This window comes from Nannobrachium achirus, assembly GCF_963921795.1.
Source record: "Nannobrachium achirus genome assembly, chromosome: 2".
NCBI lineage: Eukaryota > Metazoa > Chordata > Actinopteri > Myctophiformes > Myctophidae > Nannobrachium > Nannobrachium achirus.
In genome coordinates, this window is record NC_137811.1 from 35,040,916 (window position 1) to 35,063,853 (window position 22,938).

A 22,938-nucleotide genomic window follows, 5' to 3' on the forward strand; every position below is an offset into this window, starting at 1 on the left:
TTTAGCACCACACCACACCACACCACACCACACTACACCAGCCACACCACACCGCACCACTTAAAAATATCTACATTTTCCATTACAAAAAAGTACCCCTATCGGTAAGAAACAAATTGACCCTTTTAACTGTGATTATAATACTATATAAATTTGTATTACAACTATCCTAATTATAATGCACTGTAATGGATTATAACTGTGATTATAATACATTATAAAGTATTACTATGATAATTAAAATACACTATAATAGATTATAATAGTGGTTATAACACAATAGAATCTATTATCATGTATTACAACTATATCCTGGTGGTCTAAATGAAAAGTCAGTGAGTGATCAGTCATTATGAAGTGTTTGGCCCTGTTTGGCCTAGCTCAGACCTACTCTAGAGTGGATACTTTTTAGTACCCTGTTTAGTACCACTTTCACACCACTCTACCCAGGTCCTTGTAGTGGAAAACCTGGCACAAGTGGACGGTGTGGTGTGGAGTGGTGTGGAGTTGGGCCAGTGGAAAATGGGCTATAGTGACTTTTATTGTATTTCTTAATAATATTGTTGTTTGTATATTGTTATTGCATAGTAATAAGGATTTTATTCCACCTTAATATTTGAGCCATGCAGCATTTTGACAGACAAACCATCCCATCCCACTCACAGGAATGTTGCCTAAGGGATTGTGATTTCATTATAGCCTATGATTTCTTTGCTCAAGTGCAGGTTTTATGGCAAAACTAATTCAATTTTGACTCAATCATAGCCTAGAATATGGTTATGGATTTCGCAGATAATCTGCTCTCCTGGCCAAGAATATCCCTTGACAATCATGCATGGATAATGCAGCTGACCGACCTAAATATTAACATATGATAGTCTAAACTTGTGTTATTTTTGTTAAGTTGTGAATTTGATCTATTATGTGCATATAGTTTACTGTCTACATGTTCTGCAATAATGTCCCATCCATATATGTGGCACATGCATTTCTATTTATGTGTTATTGTTTCATGGTGATGGTTTCCTTCCACATTCTGTGAAAATAAATGACATACAGTAACAGTATACTCATGTTGTGAGTTGTCTGTTGACGTTACTTGGATGAAATCAGTGTTGTCTCTATGAATTGAGTACAAAAGGACCATAATGTAAACAAGCCATTGTGCTTTATATAGATCCTTGTATCTGAACTGTGGCCTACTGTCCTGCTGTGCTTTTCCTAGGCGAGCTGCTAATAAAATGTTCAATCAATCGATCGATCAAAAGTCTCTGATGGTTGATTTAAAAGTTATATTTGCATGAGATACTCGATGCAGATGATCCATGGACAAATTAACTGTGTTATTACTTATTATGTCCAACTGACCTATGCATGCCACCGCATCAGTCACCCGCTATGAACTTTACTCTACTTCCCGGCAGCGGAACGGTTTTTTACGGGGTTTGTGTTTGCGACGGAGACTACGAGAACACACCACAACCTGATCTGTGATTGGCTACAAACGACATTATGATTGATGGCTTGTATTACTCGCGGCTTCTGATTGGCTCTGATGGTGGGCGATCCCCTTTAGACCCGCCTTCGGTGGATTCACTGTAAAACATTTCCGAATCCGACCTCTCCTTCAGGTTCATTGCAGTGACTTGTCTGTGTGGCTAATTCAGTTAGCAGCAACAACACCACCACCACACAACTGCAATGTCTGGCCGAGTTCTCGTTGGAGTTAAACGTGTCATTGACTACGCAGTCAAGGTATTGTGTCCTCGTTTAAAAACAATTTCAAGAACGAGCAAAAATATTAATATATCGCTATTTGTCGTACACTTGGAGGTGCTGTGACCTGACTGCTAGCCTCTTGGTCGTCTTTATGCAATCTGTTAGCCATATCACTATCTGTCTGACAGTAGTGTGCATTGAAATGCTTAATTGTCACATACGTAGACACGTTACAGTGTATTGTAGGAAAACTAATGTAAGTAACTACGTTAGGTGTGAAAGATATGCAATGAATTAGCCAGAATGGCTGATATATATTTCATGCAATGTATGAACTTCAGCCATTCTGGGGCTACTACTGATTCTGAAGCTGATCAGCCCATATACAGTAGCAACAAGTAAAATATTAGTAATACCTCAGTCATATCACATGCTGCAATGTCAACAATTTACGTTTGTAGTTGATTGATAATTCCTTGCTGAAAAGATGATTTGATTTAAAAGGTGCTACTGTACCTGTAGATTAGAATAGTGTAGACTGTTATAGTTTTAATGTAACTGTTATAATATAGTCATAACTGGGATGTTGTCTTTGATCAAAAATTATATAATAAATTAATTGCCTCACATACTCAAACCACTAACTGAGAAAATATTATTGATTGTTAGATGTTTTTTTCCTTTTAAGTAAATGCAAAGTTTTTTTTGTTGTTGACGGGCCTGACTTTGTATCTTTGTATTCACACACTTTAGTCTTAGTATTCACTTAGTGTTCACTGACTTTGTATTTACTGACTTACTTAACATTATGGCCTGGCTGCATATAATTGAGATGTGTAACACCCATGGATTGGACTTGCTCACTTTAACCATAGAGTTGGGTTGAGAGAAAAAGGTTTTCAACCTGTCTTCATACAATTGGTCCTCCTCACTAAAGCTCATATGGTATGGTATGTGTGTCTAACCTGTCCAGTCTGTGTCTCAGAGGAGGGATGTGGACAGTTCATACAACTGCTTACCAGTGACATCGTAGATGGGGAATCCAAGCTAATAGAAACCAGATCATTTCTTTTTGAAATCTTGTTTGGGAAGATCCTGCCTAACGATGCTAGCGTTGGTACGCACGTTTCTGAAGTGTCCACACCCCTCCTCCTATGAGACACAGGCTGAGTAGAGAAAATTGTACAATTCTATCCTGAGCATTAGTGAGGACCAATTAGTCGTATATTTTCAAGAGATATTAAAATTCAGAAGCACAGCAGGAGATGGGGTAAAACTACAGTAGTCTCCTCTCTCCTCTCCTGCTGAATTCATAAGTGTTGGCAGGTATAGAGTACAGCTGTTCTCTGCAGCAGTCAAGAGTGTTCCTGCTGTAGCTGCACTCAACTAGATCTGTCATACAGCCTGGCTTTCAGTCTATTTGTACAGTGATACAACAACTCTATTCCTACTAGTGATTTTGTCAACTATCAGACAGCAAAACGTGTCAGTCCAGTGAAGCTCTGGTCATGGAAGGGTTACTCTGGGAGAGTAGGCACTTTTTATTATGAAACAGTCAAGGATTAGTCTAAAGCTTAGATAACTGCATTTGTGGATTACAATGTACTACTTTGTTTTAAATGGTCCTAAAATACTTACTAGATTGTCACTGATAAAATATGCAATCTCTATTTTATCTATAATATTCACACAGTATAGGATAGTTCTTGAAGACTTAAGCATTTGTGTCAATGGGCAACTGATAGAAGATGCATATTTACTTTTTTGATTCTACTATACACAACACAAATAGAATGCATGTGATATCCCACCAAACAAAATAACTATCTGAAAACCAGACCCACATTAGAATTTAGAAAATAAATGTGGCCTACTTGGTAGTTAATGTTCTCTTTCACAGCTGCTCACTGCAGGGCAACGACAATAAAACGGTAATAACAAAAACTAAAGCATCAGGAAGAAGGCGATGAAAACCCTGCACACGCCAAGTGCTGAAGCAGCAGCAACATTATCTTCTCTTTTATAGCAATTAGAACATGTTTCTTGGTGCATCTGGTCTGTTGTAGGGTGGCATGCACCAAACTTAATCAACCAGAGAGGGTCATCCAAGGACCATTACCTGAATTTCATTGTAATCGATTATTTGCTAACAAATGGACACACTCACAGGATCTAATATCCTGCTGCAGTGCATACTCTACACAGCAGTGTTTCTCAATGGGGGAACGTCGTGTTGTGTACCCTTGGGGTACTACAGGGATTGAAAGTGGAAAATGGAAGAATATAGTTTACTGTTATGTTTAATGATAAACAAGAATTGACACAGTCAATATATAAGCTGGTCAGATGAAAAAAAAAATGTTTTTTGAAAAAAAAAAAAAAAAATGTTTTTTGAAAAAAAAAATGTTTTGGAAAAAAATGTTTTTTGGAAAAAAAAAGTTTTGAAAAAACTCGGGCGTGCTCAAACAACAGTAATAACTGCGTATTACCTTACTGTACTTTACTGTACTGTATACTGTACCTCACTGTACTGTACTGTACATATTCTGTGTTCTATATCTATGAAGTCTGTGTTCTAGATCTATGAATTTTGTCACTCCCCCCCCCCCCCCGTGTGTGTGTGTGTGTGTGTGTGTGTGTGTGTGTGTGTGTGTGTGTGTGTGTGTGTGTGTGTGTGTGTGTGTGTGACTTTTACTTATAACTGAGTACATCTACAGTGCAGTATTGATACTTTTAAGATACTTTTAAAAAAAGAAGTGTAAAACATTTGAGTACTTTTTCCAACAGCTACTTTCCCCCATAGCCTGGAGGACTCCTGCTAAGTTTACAGTTGCCATATAGCCTATTACTCTATAAATCTATCTGTGATGTCTGATTTTACTAAAACTAGCATGCTTATTAGGCAGTAGTGGGAAAAGTACTCGCATTCTTTACTTAAGTATCATACAAGTGGAAGACTTGTATTCAAAATTTACTTGAGTACAAGTATAAAAAGTATTTGTATTGAAATGTACCAAAAGCAGAAAGTACGCATTATGCAGAACTTAATGTAACCAAGGTGTTCAAATAAGTGTATTGATTGTAGGCATTTTCCAAAATCTTGTGGTATTTCACTGCTACATATCGTTCTAAATATATGCTTTCTTGTCATTTAGTACAATGAATGTGTTACCGTGTCTCTAGAAATGTGCTCATTATTTGTGAAGATACTAACTGTAATTCTCAAAGACTCGCATTGGTTCATTCAGCACATCGTTTTTGCTCTGTTTCATTTGATATTAAAATGCAACTCGAATTAATCTACTGTGTGGACACTGATCAGATGACAGGAAGAAGCAGCTCATCAATGAATGTACTTTGTGTTGCTTTTGTAAATTGTGTAGGGTACGATATTTTCATGACTTCACACCAAAGCCCATATCATGGTCATAGAGTTAAATCATTGACAACTTGCATACTCGTTCAGTTCATATGTTAATGCAGATGGTATGCAGATGGTGTGACACATCACCTACTACAGCCTACAACGATGCCCAGGGCAACACTGCATATTGTCTATAAATGGCTCACAGTTTAAATAACGTACGGTTTATTTGGACAATCATCTGTAACAGATGAAGTATAATTAAATACGACGTGATTAACGTTTGTTTGACATCCTCATCACAATTACATTGGATGCATCGCGTTGATTAAAGTGAATGGCTGCTATAGTTTTGCTAGTTTTCATCACCTAATCACCTTCCTTTCATAACCTAATCTCTACGTTTAGAATTGAAAGAAGAAAAATAATGTTAATGTTAGTATGAAGCTAATTATAAAGCTTAAATGGATGATGATGTCAACAATGACTTGTGAAAATCAAAGAATGATAGCCGATCTACAAGCAATCATACAAACATTTTGTACTTTGATGCCAATACTTTTGTACTTTTACTCAAGTATAGACCTCTCTTTTCTTCTGTTTCATTTATCACAAGCAGGCTGGCCACAGGCACCGCCTCAGTGTGAAGGAATGGTGCTCCCTGCTGGACAAAATATGTCATTACAGCAGTACAGATCTGGAGGGCCTGGCCAATGGATCATGAGCTCGGTGACCATGTGACATGGACAGCCAATCGGCAAATAGGTCCCCTAGGTCCCCTGAATGTCTCAGGACAATGTAATCTGTTTAAAGAGCTGGTCCTGCTGACCAGCTAAAAACATTGTAGAGAAGAAAAGGGCCTGCACACTGTCTGGAACCAAAAGTGTTGCTTTTTTTTCGTTTCGGTCATTTAGAACTTCATGGTTTGATGTGGACGGACAATTATTATATAACATTGGCCCCAAAATGGGAGTTACAATTTTATGTCCACAATTTAAAATAAATCTGCTCTGGAGGCAGTGCGAGGCACTAATTGTAACTCTTTTACTACATTTCTTATTTGTAATGTTATATTCTTCAAAAGGTGGGTTATCATTCATTCATAGCATCATTATACCAGCTATGCTTTCTTTTGTCGTTTTAAACATTGTACAATGTTGTAGTCGGGTAAAGGGGGTATTTGGATTCAGGAATCAGAAAGTGTGTACTGAAGCCTAAAAAGGTTGGAGAACCACTGCACTATAGGGTAACAAGCCGTGAAAAACAACAATGACAGAGAGATCCAAACCGTTGGCATCAATTGGCCCTGATGTTATATGAATACTAATGTATGACTGTGAACAGTGCATGGATCAAAGCAGCTGAAGTGTACATCACTTTGGTTTATTGCCTTTCAGGACAAGGCACCAAGCTGTCTTTCTGCCTCTGTGCACCCTCCCTCTCTTGTTGCTCTCCATCACCCTGTCTGTCAGGTTGTCCTAGAATCTAGGCTACTTGTCCCTTTCATCACGCTGTGCCCCCACCGTGACTCTGACTGTCCCGATGCTTTCTTCTTCCTCCTACAGATTCGTGTGAAGCCAGACAACAGCGGCGTTGTGACGGATGGCGTGAAGCACTCGATGAACCCCTTCTGTGAGATCGCTGTGGAGGAAGCGGTCAAGCTCAAGGAGAAGAAGTTGATTAAGGAGGTGGTGGCTGTCAGCTGCGGGCCGACGCAAGTAACGGTGGGTGTGACGGAGCACCGGGCCTCTGCAACACCGCCTCATTACAGATGTCCTTAAAGACACGCGGGGAGCTAGTCATATAGTACTCATTCTCGGAGCAGGTGCATGTGGGGTCTCCGAGAGTGAATAAATCGCTGTCATGTTTTCATTTGTTGATCATGCTAAAAATAACCGTTTGCCTGTTTCCGTAGATCGTAAATGCGCTATGCTCAGCAATTCTCTTCTGAAGTGCTGCGTATAGCCGGATTTATGCATTGAAAGATGAAAGTAGCATTTGTGCCATACACTGAAATGCTTCATCAGTGGCTCATCATTTTAGGCATTTGCTTATCTACAAATATATTTGCAGAACAAATTAATGTAACAATTCTAGAGCCACCTACTGTGGCCCTTCTCCGATATTCAGGGCCACAACCCAGACCAGGCTTAATATGCACAAGTGCCTTTTTACCAATGTCCTCTAGACATTCTCTGTGGCACTGGCAACTGTTCTGCGGTTGGTTCAGAATAACAATCGAGGCATGGATTAATTCTTTGGGGTTTTGACGGATGAGGTATGTTTGCTAGCTACTGTAGGACTGTTTTGTTAGGCTTGTTTATTAGCTATTGGGGCTGCAACTATCGATTCTTTTCTTACCCCCCGGCTCAACTGCGAGCGTGGCGTTGGCGCTGGGAACGCTCCACTGGGTGCTCCACTGCCGACGTCAACGTCGGACGCCAAATTCGCCCCGGTTAATTTTTTTGACGGCGGCACAACGCAACGCTCCCAGTGGAGCCCTAGCCTTAGCGATTATTCTAGCGATTACTTTTCAGATTAATCGAATTATCGCGAATTATGTTTTCAAAATATATATTTATTATTTATCAAAGAATCGATTAACCAGGCAGTAACCACTTTTAACTGTGTCATGCAAAAATTGTGAAGGTAGCAGAACTTTTATTTATTTTATATTATTATTATATATTATTATTAAATTGATTAGTTTAACTGTTGCACCCCTAATAGCTATGTTAAATACCGTATGTTTATATTAACATAAGTGTGTTTGTGTGTGTGTGGGTGGGTAGGTAGGTGGTAGGTGTGTGCATGCGTGCAGCCTCTGTCCAGGTCATGAGCTGTTATGGCAGGTTGTGTTTGCAGTTTATGAAAGTTGAAGCCCATATCCTAGAAAGATTTGTTGCCTAACCATTTCATGGGATTTAGTAATGTGGCGTAGTAGGTCGTCTGAGGTGGTAGAGAGAGCTATGCCTGAGGATCCAAATTAATTCATCTGATCAAATGGCATAATATTCTTTCAAAGAACATGTCTACAATCTGGACATGTAGCAAGATCAGAAGAAGAGCTCTTAGTGCTGCACATCCAAAAAACACTTTTGAAGGCAGGTGCTGGTCCCCAAATTAACAAAGATCAAAGTCAAGCAAAGCCTGCATTGTAGCTCCCTTAAATGACTTTTTTTTTTAATTAAGCATTTCAAGCCAAAGCTCTCTTGTTCACACTCAAGAGCTTTAGCTTTAAACGTCACTCACTGGACGCCTCTATTAATAAAGCGAAACTTAAGGTTGGAGACTTCATTTTTGCCTTTAAATTTAAAACCTAAGCATACCAATTATTTAGTTTTTTGGTATTGAAGAGGAAAATACAAATAGTTGTGAGAAATTATAGATTGTCCAACAGCACTGTTGCAGTCAAGTTTGATTTAACAGATCTGTTTTATAGTGGCCTTATTTGACCCCAAAATGTCTGTGTATTATTTATATTAAGGTAATCATTCCAACCTTTTCTTTATCTGTCACAACTGTCGCTAGATAAGGATTCACTGCAGTTCCCAGGAGGCTTTGTTAGTATTAAGGCCAAGTTTAAATTGGTGCCAAGTGTCTGTCGTGTAAAGCTGAGCCGTTTCAGTTAAATGGTTAAATTTGCTGTAGCAAAATAACACATCCAAACCTATGTGTATGTTGTTTATACAGGAGACCATCCGCACTGCACTTGCCATGGGGGCGGATCGTGGCATTCACGTGGAAATCCCTGCAACCGATTTCTATAAAATGGGACCTCTGCAGATCTCCAAGATCTTTGCGGCTCTGGCAAAGAAAGAAGACGCTCAACTCGTCATCCTCGGCAAACAGGTTTGAGATATCCAAAAGTAAATCTACCGCTGTTGTAGAATTCAGCTTGAACATGACTATTGGATGGATATCAATAAAACTATTGAATACCAACCGATCAATATCCCCATCAAAACATTGTCTACTTGACTGCATGACTCATCAAAATATCAAAAAACACATAAAGTGATGACTTATGACTTTTCACAATTTTCTGGGTCAGTTTTTAGCCCAAGGAATATTTTTCATGCAAAAACAAATGTTTGCAATGGATTCAGAATCATGAAGAACCCCTAGTTTGACCCCCCCCCCCCCCCCCTCCCGCTCCGCTACTTAAAGCAGATGTATTCTTTCTTTTTTTATATATATATTTTTTTCTTTTCCTGTATAGTGAATATAAATATACCAATGGCCATAACTTTCTTTCGCAATGTTTCTGGCCGAATCGGCGGCGGATAGCGGCGGAAAGCGTCTGTTGCTGAACGGGAGCTCATCAGTAGGTTTTCGGCAGCGGGTCGGGAACGCTATCGACCAGTATCGACGGAAAACTGGAAGACTGGACGTGCTCAGTTTTGTAGAGTCGCCCCTGGACGTCGGTGAATTGTAGCGAGTTGTAATGGACCATTAGTTTGCTACTGCTGCAGCAAAACCAAGCCTAAATAAGCCAGAGACATTTTCCCGTTGCACATTTTAACTAAATAGCATATTCACAATCTCAACTCTCAATTTCCTATACTAATCAACTCCAAGGCAACGCTAGTAATAGTGATGTGTGTTGTTTTGGTGTGAGGAGAAGTAAACAGCGGACAGGAAGCGTCTCCGCTTCTGCTCCCCGGTTGCCAGATTCTGTGAGTTAAACAAGCGACCAGGTCTATGAAAACAAGGCCTAAAGAAGCATCCAGTTTCACCTATTGAGCTCTATTACATTAGCTATTTTCTAAAATAATGTTGAAAGCAAGGCCAAATAAGCAACTGCAATTCAGAAACATGCCCAAACAAAAGTAACCCACAACTAGCAACATTATCGGAAAACAGGATCAAAGTCGCTTGTAACGAGCCGATATGGCAACACAGTGCGCATGCGCAAAACTGTACAGTAATTACAGTCGGCATACAGTCGGCTGGAAAATTCAATGTGCTTAGTTTTTTGCAGTTCTTTGCAGTTCTTTGCAGTCTGTGAACAGTTTGAACAAGTCTCCTGTAGTATTTTCGGTGTGGAGGCACCTTTAATGACCAAATGAATAGAAAAAATCACACCCGTGTTGTGTGGTGTGTGTGTGTGTGTGTGTGTGTGTGTGTGTGTGTGTGTGTGTGTGTGTGTGTGTGTGTGTGTGTGTGTGTGTGTGTGTGTGTGTGTGTGTGTGTGTGTGTGTGTGTGTGTGTGTGTGTGTGTGTGTGTGTGTGTGAGAGAGAGAGAGTATTGCAGTTGATGCTCAGACTAGACTCAACAACACCCTTTCTGGTCACTGAGTGGTAGTTCAGGCTACATACACACACGGACGGACGGATACACACTCGGCCATGCTATGGAGCGGTCTACCACCGCTCAAAAACAAAAATAAAAAGTATGTCCTGACGTCACAGGTTTAACCCTTATCTTTGAGCTTTTGGGCCTGTGGCTCCCCGACTAGTGTCACTTCATTGTACCTTTCCTTCAATATGTTATGACTCCATGCTGTTTCCCCCCCTCCCCTCCACAGGCCATTGATGATGACTGCAACCAGACAGGTCAGATGACAGCCGCCTTGCTGGACTGGCCTCAAGTGAGTTTTAACTTTGATGTGGTGATTGAGTCATAGTAAACTGACTTGCACCTAAGAGCAAACTGTGTTGACATTATGTCACTGTCCCACGTGTCTTATCAAGTATGGTGGATACTAGTTTGAGTCAGTCAGAGCTACACAAATCCTACAATGAAGCTCAAAGGCTGCTAGGAATCAGTGGCCAACTGGTAGGGCTGTCACAATTATTACATAATCGTCTAATCGTGATTATTTGACATCGCGATTATTATTCATAATCGTCATAATCGGTTCCATGTTGAAAAACGTTCATATATTTAAAAAAGAGTAAAACATAGTGAAAATAGCCGATCTACAAGCTCACAACGCATCGCAACGCGTTGTGAGCTTGTAGATCGGCTATTTCCACTATCAATGTTCTTTTTTAAGTATAAAGTTGTCAAATATGTCAGTAATTTCTCTGTATATTTAGGTTATGTGTCATATCTACCATGTGCAACTTAAAAGCCTAAAAGCCAAACAGAAATGTAATTGTCAACGACAAAAACACAATTAAATCGTTAATCGCAATTATTTGAGGGACAAAAATCGTCATGTCAAATGTCATAATCGTGACAGCCCTACCAACTGGCCATTTAAGGTGTAGTTACTCTGTTCAGCCAACAGAGGAGGCACTCTACCTATTAATAAACATCCTAAGGTTTGCGTTTTAAAAAGGCAAGCCAACAAATTGCCATACTGCCGGAGATATGTAAAATCTTTGCCAGTCTGCAACATTTGTGTTTAGATCCTGATGGTTTTGACAAACTGGTACAGTAGGTAGTGGGGCACCCCAGTAGTCCTTCTTGCAGCTGACCAGGGTCTGCCCTTAGGTACTTTGCTGCATGTCATCTCCTGTCGTTCCTGTCTCACTGTTCACTGTCCTCATATGAAAAAGTTCATTGATCTCTAGAGCTAAATGTAGTTTCATGCATCAGCACAGAAAGAAGAACCAATACAGGTCAATACAATACACATAGACATACAACCGTTTAAGCCTATACTCCAGTCCCAAAATGAATTAGACATGTGAAAAGAAAATTATAGTGAGGGTTCATGCTGGAGACATTTTACATAATTTACATGGGGTCTTAAACAAGATAATGTCATGTTAATGTTGCCTGTCCCGATTTCTTGAATTGAGGCTCAGTGTTGTTATTCCAGGGAACCTTTGCATCTGAGGTGACATTTGAAGATGGTAAGGTGAAAGTGGTGAGAGAAATCGACGGTGGACTGGAGACCATTAAGATCGACATGCCTGCAGTGGTGACTGCAGACCTACGACTCAATACCCCCAGATACGCCACTCTTCCCAATATCATGGTACAGACATCCACACACACTATAGTTACAGAGTTGATTGTGTTTCAGCAATGTGATCCCCATAAATCTGTCAACTCTTGAAATAAATTAGTATGTAAATTAAAGTAGTATGTTCATAAACGAAGGAAGATCTTGTTCATCCGGTCTTGCAGCATTTTGGTGTTGTGCAGTTACTCATCATTACACAACCATGAATATGAATGAATATCCAAATATTAGCAGTTAAAACAGTGCACACAAATTGTTTTAGCAAAGATTTGCTTATGTTCTTTCTCTCCACTACTTGCTTAGAAAGCCAAAAAGAAGAAGATCGCTAACTTTAAGCCAGCAGACCTGGGCGTTGACATAACTTCGCGGTTGGAGGTGGTGAGAGTGGATGAGCCTCCTCAGAGACTGGCCGGTGTGAAGGTGGAGACAGTAGACGACCTGGTGTCCAAACTCAAGGATGCGGGGAGGATATAGAGGCTGAACAGGGAGCACAGGAAGCAAACAGAGGTGAGTCTCCATTTGTACAGATCTTACATCATCATCAACTTATTCTCACCGAACACTCCCTCTCTCTAACACACACGCACGCACGCACGCGCACGCACTCACACACACACACACACACTCATTTACAGCCTTTCTCTTAAACACACACATAACTCATCTCACTCCAAAGACCTATACTTTTCAGAAGTAGCCCGTTCGATTGCAATCTTTGCAATCAATGCAATTCTTATGCTTAATTTATACTTTGTTGAACGTTAGGGTGGGACAAAGAATCAACATCGTACTTCCTTTCACAACACGTTATCAATACCCTGGCTTCAAGTATCGATATTTTACGACAACACGCAAGGGCTTTCGATCACAGATTCCGTAATATAAAGTTGAAAAAGATGAGGAACAGACATGCCCTAGTATAACCAACCCTAGTCAACATAACAGCTTGCAGACTGGCAGAGATTCTTTACAAACCTGGCAGTTTCCTTTCCATTTCTTTGTGTTCCTTGTAATATTGCTCACCATAACGTGGTCTGAGCTCCATAGTTAACGTTATGGATATTATTTGGATTGTGAATGTGATATCATACCGTGATATAGATGTTAGAGGAGACATTGTTATACTTTTTACTTCTTCAGTTACGCAGATATCGTGATATGTCATGAATGAAATGTATCTGTATAAATAATGTATCTATTAGGGATGTGAAAAAAAAATCGAAAATCGACTCGAAAATCGACTCATGCTCACCGCGACTCAAAAAGTATGAGTCGAAAAAAGTTTTTTTTTTTTTTTCCTAAAGTTTTTCCCCCAAAAATGTTTTAATCGCTTGTTCATTATAAGCGTCAATGTTTTCCAAATGTGAGAGGACCTGTGTGTGTGTGTGTGTGTGTGTGTGTGTGTGTGTGTGTGTGTGTGTGTGTGTGTGTGTGTGTGTGTGTGTGTGTGTGTGTGTGTGTGTGTGTGTGTGTGTGTGTGTGTGTGTGTGTGTGTGTGTGTGTCGGGGACGAGTGAATGTCTGTGTTGCATGCATGGATCGCAGATTCGCATGCATGCGGCGCTGGTCAGGTCCGCGGACTACTGGTTGAGAAACACTGCTGGTCTGTTTGTGTGCACGCGTCATAGCAGTGCGCTGACTGGATGTCTTTTGTTTACCTCCTGCCTTTGCATGCATGCTTGACACGAAAGCTCGCTTATTTAATGGCAGCGTCGCCCCGTGTGCAGTGATTTTGTCAAGATTGACAATAAAACACAACACTAAAAAATACACTACTCGCCGTTAATGCGACACACCCGTGGACGCAGTCGGGGGGGGGGGGAGAGGCGTATGTATGCAGCTCGCAGCCCCCGCTCTCCGAGCTCCAAGCTCCGTGGAGCTAGCTCGGAGAGCGGGGGCTGCGAGCTGCATACATACGCTCTTGGAGGGAGAGCGAGCCATGGACTTTGTCACTCCGCTTCTAGTCTCTAGAGAACAGACTCCATGCTAACGCAAGGAAGAGCAATTGTTTATTATAATTATTATTAGGGCTTTGATGCAAGTTCTGGTGGGTGCTGCTGCAAGTTGTGTTGCTTAAAGTAATGCGCCGTTGTGGTCTCCTCTCAGCTGCAGCTTAGCGGGGGAAAAAAAGTGAAAAATGCGATCAACGCGTCGATTTTCGGCGTCGATTCGCAAATAATGCGTCGATTAACATCCCTAGTATCTATTATCGCAGACATCATGGGTTCAAATATTGTCAGTGTCACAGTATCGTATCATGAGCTACGTCTATCACCCCTAGTCGTACAATGGCATTGCTTGCAGAAAAAAGCTTGCTGATCTGTTATTTTTGGCATTGTACAATGAAGTATAATCGGGCAGTAATGTGTTATGTTCATCAATTTGGCTTATATTTGTCCTGTTAAACATCACTCGGTTCAACCTTTCAGCTGAGTGCAGATTACAGAGCATGTGGGGGTGGCACTGATAGACAGGCACGGCACATGTTGTTGCGAAGTAGAGGTTAATGTTGTAAATGTACACACATCACGCAAATCACAACTTGTTAATTTGTTCAGACTGAGTCAATTAGAAACACATTCAACACAAACAAGGTTGTGTTGTGACATTTTGTTCCCTTTTTTTCCCTCTTTGATATTTTGTGCACTTTATGTTATGACAACGCTCCTTTTAGCATTGTACTGTATAACACTTCCTGTTTGACCCCATAATCAGAGCATAATAATATTCAGCAGCTGTTGAAACCCAGCCAGCACAGCTAGAAGAAAAAATAACCAATCATCAGCATACTTAAGATGGTTAATTAGGGTGATACCAACCGGTTTCGTAGCCTCTAAGTTGTTCGTATAAATAATTCATGTACACATTAAAGATTGGGGGCTATTTCCCCCCCCCCCTGTCATACTCTATTACCAACACCAAAGGAAGGAATAAACGCTGCTGGCCCTTCTGACCTGCATACTTTGGTTGGCATGCCAGGATTCTTAGCATGATATCAGGCACACCCCTTTGACTCAATTTCTGAAACAACTTTTCATGGGTGACTCGGTCTAAAGCCTTAGAAGAAGCAAGCATCAATAAATCCAATTAACACAGGGGGGACTTTGTCTCCTCTACTTCTTTCAAGGCACAAATGCACAAATAATTTCCAATACTTGGCCTTGAATCCAAACTGTTTTGTTCATTAATATATTATTATATTCATGAAACCGATCCAATAGAATCCTTTCCATGACTTTAGATGCCAAACTAGCCAATCAAATAGGCATATCCTATAATTAACCAGACTCCCAGCATTGCCAGATTTGACCTTGGTGGCAGGAACAAGAGTTATTATGGACAACATAGAATCTGGCAACAGTCGCGACGTGTTTGCAAACATAACGAACCTGGCATTGGTTAGCTTTTTCTGTTCCAGGGCAGGGCTCTATCTGGGCCTAGATGGAGACTAGAACGACTTTATAGAACAGTGGTTCCTTTTCAGGCCGCGACCCCCAAAATAATCATATTTTAACTGGGGACCTCTCCATCCTGACGAGCACTAAGAGTTGAGGCATTATATTTTGTCTAACACGGTTCTATTGTGAAAATAGCAGATCTACATGCTCACAACACCTCACGTTGCGAGGCGTTGTGAGTTTGTAGATTGACTATTTTCACAATTTCTGCCTCTAATATTTTATATATAAAAAAGTATATATATATATATATATATATATATATATATATATATATATATATATATATATATATATAGGCCAATGTTTAATGTGTCATTTTAGAGTTATTAAAAAGTCCTTTAATTGTCACTTTACAAATGTGCAGATACCATCTATACACTTAAACTTTATGTTGGTTTGTTTACTGTTGAGTGAGAAAACAATGTTGCCCATTAAGTTAATCATCTGGGGACCCCCCAAAATAGATTGGGGACCCCCCTGGGGGTCCCGACCCTCAGGTTGAGAACCACTGTTATAGAATATCAAAGAGTAACATGGCAGCCTTGTGAATATGGGCAATTGTTTCATGATTGAAACTTGAATATCTGAGTGCTGATGACTTATCGCCCCCTCTCTTTTCTCTCTTGTAGGAGTCCTGGGTGAACAACTGGACATCATTATATATAAGCTAAGCTTACCCTGAGGACTGGTTGCTCGCGGCGGAAGCCTATTTATCCACCCTAATCCCTCTGTTTGAGACTGTGACTCCAGCGGTTTGTCCAGGCAAGAAGTACACTTTGGTGGAGTACTGAGAAACACTGTCTTGTAAGCAGCCATCTTCCAGACCCATAGGGCCAGTCCTGTCTTTTATGTGCATTTTATATCAGATGGTACATGTATAATGTGGGTTAAATGCCTGTGGTGTGTGGAGTACTAGACAACTTGGTGCAGAGCACCAACACTCTTAACATGCAATAACGTTCATACTTCTTGCAGCCATTCATTCATGTTTCTGTTTGTATTGCACTGTAAATGTTTGCCATGATGAATAATACAATGCAATTTCATTAAGTGACTTGAAGTTGAAAACAGCCAATATACAAGCTTATCGTACAGTGCGCCGCAGTAATAAGCATGTAGTAAGTCCTATATCAACTGCAAAGAAACTAGCCGAAGTACATTATGTCCATTGTTCGTTATGGCTGAATCTGCAGTAAACGACTTTTGCCGTCTCTGCAAAGAGAACTGTCGGAAAGGCGGTCGCATATTAATCACCAAGAAGATTTACGAATGTGAAGGACCCGACGACAGAAGCATATTTGGGCGTTGCTTTGCGTCACATCGTGAGCTTGTAGATGGGCTATTTTCTTGGTTTTAGGCATGGCTCAGCTGTTTGCCCACACGCACACCTGTAATCAGATGATGACGCTGTGTAGGTTTGTGTAAATGGTATATGTAAATATGGACCCAAACATGTTTATCTAAATATGTACTTTAGTGCATTAGTGACATGTCTATATATTTTATAAATTATACTGTAATTGAAACTGGGCACCAGGTCTGCCTAGATAGTGTCTCTCAGTACGAGCAAGAGAAAAGGAGAAGAAAAGAAAACACTTACCACAAGCGCCTCGATTCCGTGTAGATTGTACAGACACCTTCCATGACAATAAAGTAAACTTGTTTTTTTCATATCTAATCTAATCAATGGTTGTCATTTTATTTTGCTAAGATATGGATTTGTTGAAGGTTTGAGCTAAAATTCTCCTCACATCCTCATATCCTCAGACTGCATCTATACTAGTAGGCTAGACGGCACTGAATTGTACCGTCTGACTTCCTTGGATCAGAGTGCCTCTTTCTATAACTGATATTACCGTAATGTTTGGAAATGAATCATGAGTCAAAGAGCCTTGATACTTGTTCATATGAGCCAAGTGAAGACCTGTTGATATCCATTTGGTAATTGACAGATATCTTAAATTAAATGCATTAAATTGAAAAGGTTTAGCATTTTCAACATAGCCTACCTACATTTAAACAAATGTATAGTTGGGCACACATGTCTGATTATCAAAACAATCAAATTATATTTTCAACTATGTTAATGGCATATTAAATTGTAAATGTAACATAATCGTTTTAAATAATTATGTAAAAACCTTATTAAAATGAACGTGTTTCACAGTTTTGTAGCCTAAGCTATCGTCTGTGCAAAGGCAATGTGAAATGTGTCCAAATGGAAAAGATTCTTTATTGTCCCTTATATTTTGCAGCCAGGGTTCACATAAAAAAACATGATTGCAAATCAAAAGAACAACATCAAACATTTTAACAGAGCAAGTACAGGGAAATGGATTTCATTCACACCAAGTACAAATGTCCCATACAGGGAAATGAAAACAATCGTGCAAGTGTGTCTGTGCAAGGAAAGCTACTGTATTTAAGTGCTATCTTTCATTAAGTATATCAATAGCACTTTGGATGAAAGAAAGTGGAATCTTTTAGTCCTTACTACATGGGTCTTCAACAGGGATTACTACAAGGGGGCCAGCCAAAAGTCAAGTTTACCAAGTATTGAGAGTGTATTAACAGAAAGAAAGAAATGTTTCACACACTGATGATAGTGCTGTCAAACAAATCTATGAAGGTAGTTATGAAATCTATTAAAATGTTTAATCTGCAACACAATGTTATACCATATGTAGTGGGGTTCCCACTCTGCTTAATCTCTCTCTCTTGCTGTGTGTTTAGGTCATGATTCAAATGGGATTGGAAAAAGAGTCAAAAGACTAACCTATGCTGAATAATAGTCATATCAATCCATATGAATTATAATACATTTGATTCATTGTGACATATTAAGAACCTTTTATTTTATTTGTTTCTTTGTTGTTTTTCTCAACAAACTGAACCCCCTAAATATACAGTAATCATACGGTCAGTTTCCACCAGCTCGAACAATAGAAGGCTTCAGCAACTCCAGAATCTTGGTCTTCAGCTCCTTGGCTTTCACTGCATTCTCTCCCTCCTCTACTACCTGCAGACCCTTCAGGACAGACTGCAAGGCATCAGCGTTCTTCACCGAGTCCATCTGGTCCCGGTCAGCCCGGATCTCTTCCACCCAGTCCAGGTAGGCCTGAAGTAATCCAAGGTCATCTACAAAGTTTCCAATAATCCGGAGATCCGGCCTTCGTCGCTCTAGCTCCTTCAGCCTTCTCTTTCCTCCCTCTCCGATGTCATTCCCCACAATGCTGATAAAAACACAAATAACCATGGAAAGGTCATTCACCCCACACTCCAGTAGATGGCATGGCAGACTGCTGATCATGTTTCTGAAAACTGTGAACAATGTATGTGAGTCTTTGTACTTACGTCAGTGTCTTAAGAGAGGTGTTCTTGCTGAGGCAGTGGACAATATTCTCTGTGCCCAACTCTGTGATGCCAGTGATGTCCAGGTAAAGCTCCTCCACTGTGGTGTTGTGTTCCAGAGCACTCCACAGCTGCAAAACCCCTTCTGGACCCAGGTTATTGCCACACATACTGCAGTACCAAAGTGATTCCATTCAATAACAGCACAGCAATTAATGCTTCAGTGTATATTTTAGGTTGCTAGTAAAATTCTCTTAAATATTACTTACAACCTGGCATTCCTTTGATTTCAAAACAGCAGATTCTAAAAAGGCTGCTTGTCTGTCAAGGCAGTTGTATCTCAAACTGAAAGAGATCATCTGTGTTACCTTCAGTAAGTCATCCATTTCGGAATGTGTTTCATGTGGTGTAAAAGTTATTATCTTATTTTGTTGTGTCATGCATATTGTATAATCACACTCACTAGAGAGATTCACAGCGATGAAGGATTGGGCCCAGTCTGTTGAGTCCTCTGTTTCCGATGTTTGAGTAGCCTACGTTGAGCTCCTCTAACTTGTGCGGGGAGAACTGCAGCACGTAATGCATTGCTGCACAGTCCACCACACTCAGCTTCATTTTAAACAGGTTCAGTTTCTTGATCTCTGGCGCTGCAGTGCTTGTAGCTTCCTCCATGTGAAACTCCATTAGACAGTGGAGAAGATTCAGGGCAGTTTGGTTTTCCAGTACCCTGCCTTTAAACTGGGCCTGGAACCATAAACCTAGCTTCTTGGGGAGGCCATCCTGTTGCCCCATGGGGGTAAGGGCCAAGCCCTCCAGCTGACCTGCCAGCCTTGCACGGAGAAGACCCATGAAGAAACGTGTGAACATGTGCAGGCTCTCCTGCTTGTCCACATCCAGGTCTTTGTTTAGTAGAGGTACAGCAGTGGAGGATGATGGCAATTCACCAAAACACCAGAAATCCAGAGCCTGGATTATATCTCCCTCGTTGTCAAGATTGATTGCACAGTAAAGGGCAGCCAGATGCTCCTGAACAGTCAAGTGAAAGAAGGAAAACATCTCAGCTGTCTCTTCTTTAAGAGGCTGCAGGATGTTGAGGAAGGTGCTCTGTACTTCAGCAGCTGCAATGCCGTATTTCTCCAGATCTGCCCTGTCAAACAGGATCTTTCTGTTTAGAAGGTTTTCATAAGCCAATTTTCCAAGGCTGGTCAGTTGTTGCCTAGCCAGTGACAGGACCTCTGATTTCGGGGTGCTCCTCTCTGCCCTCCCCTTCAGTGCATGGTGCTTCACAGCCGTGAACAGGTAGCAGAAGTAAACCTCACTGACTGTTCTGGGTGGGTTCAGCTCCAGAGACTTTGAATCACCGCAATCTTGTTTCCCCGAGGTGAAGAACTCAGCCATAGCCGTGCAGATGATGTAGCAATAGAGGGGGATGAAGGACAGCACAAAGAGGTTGTCATTGCTCACGACATAATCGTAGACTTTGTCAGCTACTTCCTTGTCTTTGTAGAACTTTGACGTGTACTCCTTCACTTGCTGTTCTTCAAAGCCCAGCACCATGCAACACCTCTGGAAGAAACGCTTGGGTGCTTCTGTAGAAGGCCTCATTGTGACAATCACCGAAGCCTCTGGAAGTAGGCTCCCTTTGATCAAGGCCACCATCAGCTCCGACACTGGCACCTTAGAGTCGACACCAATGTCACCGGTAGGAGCATTCCATTTCAGATGGAATTTGAACTCGTCCAATCCATCTAGGATGAACAGCAAAGAGCTTGGTGAAGCAAAAAGGTCCGGTAGAACTGTCTTCAGATAAAGGAAGCGGTCTCCAAGCAGATCGAACAAGCTCAATGGTACATCAATCAGATTTAGCTCTCTGAAGTGCAGGTCAAAGACACATGTGAAGCCGCGCATGTTCTTCCCCAATGCCCACTCATAGAGCAGTCTCTGTACTGCTACACTCTTTCCGATGCCAGCAATGCCTTTCACTTTAACCCTTTTCGGTGGCCTTCCTGTTGTTTCTTGGGGGCTAAAGAGGTGACATGGCCGGATGCGCTGGCAGGCCTGGTGGACATAGATCCGAGCTCGCCGACTGGCCAGGTCAAAGTACTCATGTTGGCTGCTGTCAATTAATTCATAGTCTTCTGTCAAAAATAGGTCTGTATAGCGGATCTCAATATGAGATGCAGAGTTTGAAGCATCTCCCTCACCCTCAGAATAACATTTTAGTTGCTCTGTGCGTTTCAGAAGAGTAGTTTTATGGGCAGAAATTGGAACTGTAAATTAACACAAAATCACAAGCAACTTATGTCAAGAGAATATTTGTCACATTTAGCTTTGAATCAGTTCTGATTAAAGACAACATTTGGGAGATACTTACATACCTCTGATATTGGCTGACTTTATGCTCCTGCAAGGTTTCAGCTCTTTTTTAACTGCGTTATGCAAAAGATAATTTGAATTATCATAACATGCTTAATGTCTAAACAATTAATTAAATGTTTAATTGATTTGCATTAGTTATGTTGTTACTTGTATAGTGGTACAAGAACTAATCTTCCGTGATGGTTTTGATGAGTAAGTAAATTTACCTTCAGTGGTTACGGTGAAACCTTTACTCTTCTTCCCCTTGAATAGCTTAGCAATCGGGCCTTTAGCTCTTTTTTCTGTGGAAGTTATATGTTTATAAAATACAGTAAGGAAATAAGATGCAGGGAACTTAAGCTGACAATGTTAGGAATTGCCTACAGTAACATTGTCTCTAATGTTAGGCAATTCCTATTTTATGTTGGAGCCTATTTGATGTTTGCACTTATTGTATAAGTGTTAGCCAACACCTAAAAAGTCAATACAAAATGTGGATAAATGTTATTGGGTGATACTGTACAGGCGAGGGACTTTACGATAAGACTATGTGACCCTGTTTGATATCATTGCTGTTCATACTGACAACTACTATCTGATCCAGCGACTGTACTGCAGGTGAATAGTTCATAAACACAATAACACCTTTGCTTGGTTTGGGTTTATGGCACAACTTGGCCAGACATCAGGTGTATCTGAATTGCACCCTGTCAATAATTTTCCTCCAATGCTTCTGTTCATACTGTAAATTCTCGGCTCAATTACAATCCATTAGTTTGAGTCCTGATTGCTTGGTTCTGAAAAAACATAACTACTTGTCTCTGTGTTAAAACCTACAATATACCATGTACATTATTCCTAATAGGTGCATGTAGCCTTACTGTACCTTCAAGTTGAACAGGAACAGGCTCCAGCTTCCTGTCTGTCTCATCTCTGCAGTGTCTCTCCACCCAGGCCTGAAGCTCCTCGCAGTAATAATCCTGCACCTCCCTCAGCACCTGTAAGAAACTCTGGCTACTCTCCTCGCTGGCACACACTGCCTCCAGGGCCTGCGCCACAGCGTTTGAAGGCGACCGCTCCAGCAGGGACAGGTAGAGACCGGAGGAGAGCACGTCGGCGTCACGTAGCCAACGCAGCAACGGAGCCGGGTGGTCACGGGTCCAGTTCAGCAGCAGGTCTCTCTGAGACCGGAGTAGCTTCTGAGTTGAGCTCATGGTTCATAGGAACGCTGTCACTGTCAAGAATGAATGTTGATTACATTTATATTTACACATATACAGTATTTACACAAAATGGCATGGCACATTCAGCTGCTTAAGGAAATGTAGGTAAACCCACACATAAAGAAATAAGTATAAAAGTCCTGTGCATCATAATCGGCTACAGTCCCTCAATTGTAGGCAGTATAATCTCTTGTCTCTTGCAGAGTATGCTATGCTGTATCGTCAGAGACTTTGTAAAACTTTGAACCTCATTACAGACCCACACCCTGAATGTAATCTCTACCATAAAGAAACGAGAAAACACAAATGAATAATGTGTTTATCATACTTAAAGATAATCAACTTCTCCCATATTCTGTGTGCTACTTGCCTGTTCTGCTTGTAGTAGAGATTATTTATTCTGTGCTGGAAGGGGGAGTGTCAAGGCTTGCCTTGGACACCAATTCAACAATGGTTTAGAGTCCATAGTTCAAATCTTATACAGTATGACGCTGGCCACACTCTAGTCTTTTATTGGGTCATTGAAAAACTTTCATTTGT

At 40.8% G+C, this 22,938-nt stretch overlaps 2 protein-coding genes across 2 annotated transcripts; one reads left to right on the top strand and one right to left on the bottom strand.

Moving 5' to 3' along the window:
- Positions 1 to 1,614: 1,614 nt before the first annotated feature.
- Positions 1,615 to 17,139, top strand: etfb (electron transfer flavoprotein subunit beta). Its single transcript, XM_080748043.1, has 7 exons — positions 1,615 to 1,755; positions 6,649 to 6,807; positions 8,777 to 8,935; positions 10,615 to 10,677; positions 11,860 to 12,018; positions 12,310 to 12,513; positions 16,096 to 17,139. Exons 1-6 carry the CDS (start codon positions 1,702 to 1,704, stop codon positions 12,478 to 12,480), a joined length of 765 nt encoding a protein of 254 aa, XP_080604169.1. The 5' UTR covers positions 1,615 to 1,701; the 3' UTR covers positions 12,481 to 12,513; positions 16,096 to 17,139.
- Positions 17,140 to 18,386: 1,247 nt separating this feature from the next.
- LOC308297845 (NACHT, LRR and PYD domains-containing protein 12-like) lies at positions 18,387 to 22,389 on the bottom strand (the record flags this gene model as incomplete). Its single annotated transcript, XM_080741412.1, has 6 exons — positions 18,387 to 18,699; positions 18,821 to 18,995; positions 19,083 to 19,162; positions 19,281 to 21,087; positions 21,403 to 21,477; positions 22,062 to 22,389. The coding sequence occupies 6 exons, from the start codon at positions 22,387 to 22,389 to the stop codon at positions 18,387 to 18,389; spliced, it is 2,778 nt and encodes a 925-aa protein (XP_080597538.1).
- Positions 22,390 to 22,938: the final 549 nt, after the last annotated feature.